Here is a 6125-nt window from a genome sequence, read left to right as displayed (position 1 = left end):
GTTCATGTTATTGTTTTAATTCATCGAAAAAAGTAAATAAATAGTAAAAAGGTATGAAAAAAATAATATCAATATAATTAAACTTTTAGTACAAAGAAAATGCCCGAACGGAGTATAAATAAATAATCCAAGTTGTCTTTATCCTCGATAGATGGCGTTGGGATCGAAATAGATCGCGCTATGGTTTCGTTACATTCATTTGGTTGGGTATCGGCCGAGCGCTTCGGTACTATCTAGAAAAAGTGTATTATCAGTCGTATGATTATTTGTCTGTAGTGGTCCTGCTGTTTCGTATATTCTAAATTGGTTTCGTTGTATTTGTCAATTAATAAGTTTATTTGTTGGGTTTTCCTGGTTTTTGGTTAAACTATTTAACGTAGGTTTAGTTTGATATCGATTATTAGTAGTTACTGTAGTTAGTTTTTTAATAAAATTGTAAGTCTAATTTATTAATTAATTAGATAGATTAGATTTAAGTCGTTTCTTTTAAATTATTTAGTTTAAGCTTGGTTATTATAGCATAGAGGATAGGTTGTAATATAATTTCTTTTTTAATTGTTATAAATTCGTAATTCGTAGCTTTCTTTAGTTTTAAGTTAGTTTTCATCAAGTTCGGAAAGATTATAATATTTCTTTAGTTTAAGTCCGTTTTTAAACAATTTTTTCAATGCCCTAAGTGAGTATACATATATTAAATTCAAACGCAGAGCTCATTATGTTGATTTTTGAAGAGTTCCCTGGAATATCTTCTACGTCTCATTTTTGAAGAGATTCCGCGAGATCGGGAACTATGTGGTTAAAACCAAAAATTTGCCGGAAGTCACTATTCCACGCGAACGAAGTCGCGGGCAAAAGCTAGTTTTTAATATTATTATATTTGCTTTGACGTTCAAAAGTGTCTTACTGGTCTAGTTTTGATTTTGACCAGCAGACGAACCACCTGATGGTAAGCGATCAGTGCCGCCCATGGACAACACCAGAGGAATCACATGTGCGTTGCCGGTATTTTAAAAAGGAATACGCTTTTTTCTTGAAGTTTTAAAGATTTTTCTTGCTACGACGATATGTTTGAGTTCAATATAATGTAAACTAAATGAAAATTCCTGAAATGATTTGCATGATGCGGCGATCAGTCTAGTTTGTATCTTTGATTCAGACATTACAGTCATACTTGTGAGCATACAATAACAAAGAAGTTGGTCAATTGTTGCGTAAATGTAAACGTTTCATAATTTGTCATCAATATTGATTAATTCTTGAGATACTTTTATTATCTACTTATTTATTAAACATACACATAATATGTGTAAACAGAATATATATCACTCTTGAAATGTAATACATAACTACTTCAATATCAACTGTCTGTGGGAGTTATGATGAACTATGGACCTTTTCGTTTGCCTTAACCCAGTCAGGTGGTCGATGATTGCAGTTTTAAGAGTTCAGGTTTGAGCTGCGGACTGTCTGGCGGGTTACCGGGGCTCCGGTTCGAAAAGCAGGAGTAGAACGGGGTGGTTTTAGTCAGTAAGAGTCTGACACTCCCTCTCGCCACGCCCAAGGCAAGAAAAGTCATTGGATGATTTTGCCTCTCAAAAAAAGTCAGCTCATTAGACACCCATAAGAAGATCACCCTTAATTTACTTTGTCTGTACGTAATAGAGGCTCTGTAGTAATAAGTCTAAATAGCCTTTGTTTAGAAAATAAATACACTTGGAAGCTAAGAAATGAAGCCACTGGCGTTTTTTTTTCATATTATAGAAATCGTTATAACTTTAAAGAAATATTCGTCTTACAACAAAATACTCTCATTTTAATGGTAATTAAATTATCTTTATACGACATACGTTACCTTCGGATGTTGAAGAGAGCGATTATAAACTTCAGCAATGATTATTGGTAAGTAAATGATATTATTATAGGGGTCGATGAACTTGCTAGGTTGAATGATGTTTTTCGAATAAGGTAAGATTACGGAATTTCTTAGTTATTTACGTGAAATGATTACTTTCTGGGAATGGCTTGTTAATCAAGTGCTCGAAGCCTCGGGTTCGATTGGGTGGGTTCGATTCCGGACTTCTGTAAAGGTCTGGAATTGCTCTCATACAAAAAATCTCGTTTCTATAACATGGGATTCTTATAACATAAATGTTATAGATAGATATTCCATTCCCTGTGTACAACTTTGTCTATGCCATCGGTGAATTAATATTCCTTAATTGGATCTAGTTTTAGTTTTAGTGCTTTTCTAGGTACGACAAACTTACGAAATGTTGGAATGTTGTCATGGAATAGAAAATTATGTGTCTAGCTAGAATATTCTAATGAAGTCTTATGGTACTCAAGTTGATCCAGAGCTGCGGACTACGCCAGGAGTAGGAACAGGGTGGTCTTTAGTCAGTAAAAGTCTGACACTCACTCTCGCCTCACCCAAGGTGGAAGAAGACTTTAGATAATTTTCCCCCTTAATAAAAAAATTGAGGCCATAATCAGAAAAATATTTGATTTGAGACATATTTTTTTCTGATAAAAGTAATTTCTGTAAAATACTTCAGTCAGTCGTAGTTACAATATGTATTTATCGTAAACCTATGTACCTTTTCCAACCAAAACATCTTGTATTTTCTTTCTACATACAAAAATCAAAAGGAATGACCATCATTCGAGCCCGCGAAATAATTCACAGACTTTTTTCGTCAATGCAAATGAGGCTTTAGACCATTAAGGCAGCATCTCATCCCGACAGAGTGCGTTACACAGATTTACACACAACATTAACATAAAGAACAGTCTTATAAAACAGAAATATGGCCGCGGCTCCGCGCGAATGGAAACACAGAGGTTAATAAATAACACCGTTTATTGGTGGGCCAAATGTTTCAAAACAAAGTAAAACTTAATAATAGTAACAACTATTGCTCCTAAACTTTCGAACGATCTATTGTACACAACAACATGACTTATACTTGTAGCATTAATGTCATTTAAATGTCTATTACCGTTCGAAAAGTTAAACACGCTTTAACGACTGCCGGTCAGTTTAAAGCTTTGTTCAGTCTTATTTCACTCCCACCGGGCTGCATTCACTCCGCTTCAATCAGAGCGTAATCCAAGCCATTCCCATCGATTCCCTTCGACACTTCGTTGTCCTTTGATGTTTTTGTTGTGGTCTTCAGCTCCTTCTTCCTGATCTTGCCAACATGTGTGGTGGCCTCCACTAATTCCAACTGTTCCAGTGGTGTCACTGTAGATGCCTGGACTGGAACCTCCTTCTTAACTGTTGTTGTTTCAATTTTCTCTTCCTTTACAGTTACAGGTGCTTCTGTTTTGTCTTCCACTTTGACCGGTAGTCTCACTTCGATGGGCACTTCCCTCTCTGGTGGTGGTGGAGGGAGCTCATGTTTGGGCACAGACACTGTTAGAACACCGTTTTCCTTGAGAACTGCGGTCACTTCTTCCTGCTTGCTACCAGGAGGCAGCACGAACCGCTGGACGAAGTGGTTGGCCATGAACTGCTGGACGTCATCCTTCTCCTTGTGCTTTCCTTCAACGATGATGTAGCGGTTCTTCACTTTGATCCTCAGCTCGTCTGGCTTGAACCTCCTCACGTTGAGATTGATTTGCAGTTTCTCCTTGTCTGACACAAGCTGGGGTTCCTCCAGAACTTCCTCGACGTCGAGAGCCGCTGCCGCCCTGATGAGTTGACTCCACGGCCACAGGTAGTGGTAGGCGAGGGTGTGGGTGATGTGTTTGTCTAGGGCTGAAAATGGGTCTTCGACCCTATGCTTCCTCGCCTCATGGCAGGCTACGGTGGTGATGAATGCAATGAGTAAGAAGTATTTCTGCATCGTTCGTTGCGTTGTTGTTGCTTTCGTAATGTACTATGCCGGCTGCAAGCCTGCTCGGGGCTTATATAGGCTTGGTAGTGTTTCGAGAATGTACGCCACTCATTGATAACCGCAGCGGTAAAACCAGTTGTTGTAAACATTTGGAAAGCGCGGGCGGATGTTTCCGTCTGAGTGTTTGATGATTCATATTAAATGTTTTGTAATCAAGTGACATGGATTTTTGTTGATCGAATTGGCCATTATGTAGTAAACAAACTTTAAGGTAAATATTATACAAAAAAATATGGAATCATTCTAACCATAAAAACCTATCAATTGATTTGACTTTACGGTAAGCGCAGTAGCTAGGCAACTGGCTGTGTAACGGGATCCATAAATAATTGTTGTTCCCAAAGAATGATTGTGAATGTAAATACAGTTGCGCTATTGCAACTTTTTTTTGAATGTTCTAGAATGTTCTTTATCTGGTATTTATTAATGAGTAGAGTAGAGGTACTCATGAAATATATGGAGCGATATCCTATGTTTTGTTTACTGGTATCTAGTCATACAGGTACAGAAGACATAAATAATATGTGAACGTAATGTTACAATTTACGCGTCCTTGCAATTGTCATTTTAATCAAAAGTACTTGAGGTTGCCGACTCCTGCGCCGCTCAACGTGTTTAGTTACACACACACACGCGAGCGCCGGGCAATGACCGCCTCTGTGTGCGCGGTACCGTTAGCAAAACTAGCGATGCACTTATTTGTAGGTCAAACACTTTTACTCTTAGTACAAAACAAAAACAATAACACTTTCGATCGCTTTTTTCGGTATCAATAACCTTTCCAATTTGTTGGACAAGAATCGAATTTGCCGTGATTGATGCTTTCTTTGCTGTCTGTACATTGTGTGTGGCAATTATTTATAAATTTGTTGTTGAGAGTATGTTACCTACTTATGAGATGTACATAAGTAAGTGTAATTTGAAGGAAATTGCTTGGAAGAAATGAGAGTCGTGTCAATATTATGAACAAGCTAAGTGTACTGGGTTTGTGTTGGTGTTTTAAATGTATTTACTAAGTATACAAGTAAAATTATAATATTATAAGTGTATTGGGATATTACTAAAACAGGATAAATAAGTTTTCTTTACTAATTACCCTTACTGATTTGAATGTACCGAACTAAAGACTTCTCTACTGAGCCTACCAACGAAGGTATACTCGCAGACAACACAATATTTTTAGCTTAGTGTCCATTACAAGTGTAATTGCTATTTGCATCAATCTGGTACTCATTTGCAATGATTACTTTTCCTCTAATTCCTTAAACAAAACATAACATTATATCTTTTTGTACTCTGAAGAGGTAAGCAGTAAACAAACATAAGAAAGTATAAAAAAAATCCCTGAAATACAAGGTGCGTTTAAAATAATATCGGAATGAAAAACTCCGTTAATGCTATCGGCAATTTAAAATTCCGCATTATTAATGGAAAATCCTTTACTGGGCTTTCTTTTTTCCTCATCTCGGGATTCCATCTAGCCAAGAGGAAATTATTGGGAACTTTTGGGGGAAGTCGAGAGTTTTTATACGCAGTTATACACGTCCGTCACTAACTGCGGATCTCAATCCAAAATCTTTACATTAAGATCGATTATTGACATTGAGTTTCTGTCAAAAATGAAGATTTATTACGATTTTGGATTAAGATCGGTTATTGAAATTGGGCTCCACTCAGTGGTGAGTTTTGCCCAATGTTCGTCGGACATGCGGCAGACATGTCCTGCCCAGTTCCACTGACCAACGTCAATAGACTTCGCGGCAGGCCCAGAAGAAGATGGCGGGATGAACTCGACACCTATGAAAAGGATTAGCCACAGAAAGCTCTGCATAGGGACGAGTGGAAGGAGGGTAGGGAGGCCTTTCCCCTGCAGTGGGACGACCATGGATGAAAATAAAATAAAATAAATAATATTGAAATTGGCAGTGTATTATTAGTTCATTGAGGAGCTGAGCTTACCTGACACTATACCAAATAAGCAGGTTGCTTTTAACCAGCCTATCTGGAAGACATTCAGGAAGACATACATTCAGTGCTGGACGTCTTGTATCTGATATGATGATGAACAGGAAATTAATATCCAAAAATAACTGTACACCTTTCATTCTGTCTAGTATTATTGTTCATGGTAATTGGGCAACACATTGGCACGGTTCCATGCAAATCTGTGAAAACGTGATTCATCCTAGTGTTTATAATTTCTATTTTTATGGTTTCCCCGCTGCA

At 37.4% G+C, this 6125-nt stretch overlaps 1 protein-coding gene across 1 annotated transcript; it reads right to left on the bottom strand.

The window, feature by feature from the left end:
- Positions 1-2842: 2842 nt before the first annotated feature.
- On the bottom strand, positions 2843-3922 carry LOC118277109 (alpha-crystallin A chain-like). Its single transcript, XM_035595797.2, has one exon. It carries the CDS (start codon positions 3846-3848, stop codon positions 3084-3086), a length of 765 nt encoding a protein of 254 aa, XP_035451690.2. The 5' UTR covers positions 3849-3922; the 3' UTR covers positions 2843-3083.
- Between the last annotated feature and the right edge of the window lie 2203 nt (positions 3923-6125).

Source organism: Spodoptera frugiperda, chromosome 15 (assembly GCF_023101765.2).
Source record: "Spodoptera frugiperda isolate SF20-4 chromosome 15, AGI-APGP_CSIRO_Sfru_2.0, whole genome shotgun sequence".
Classification (NCBI taxonomy): Eukaryota; Metazoa; Arthropoda; class Insecta; order Lepidoptera; family Noctuidae; genus Spodoptera; species Spodoptera frugiperda.
The sequence above is the reverse complement of the archived record's forward strand: the minus strand, read 5'-3'. Positions and strand labels throughout refer to the sequence as shown.

Coding starts and splice junctions, on each gene's coding strand:
- LOC118277109 (XM_035595797.2), bottom strand. CDS start 3,848: ATGCAGAAATACTTCTTACTCATTGCATTCATCACCACCGTAGCCTGC.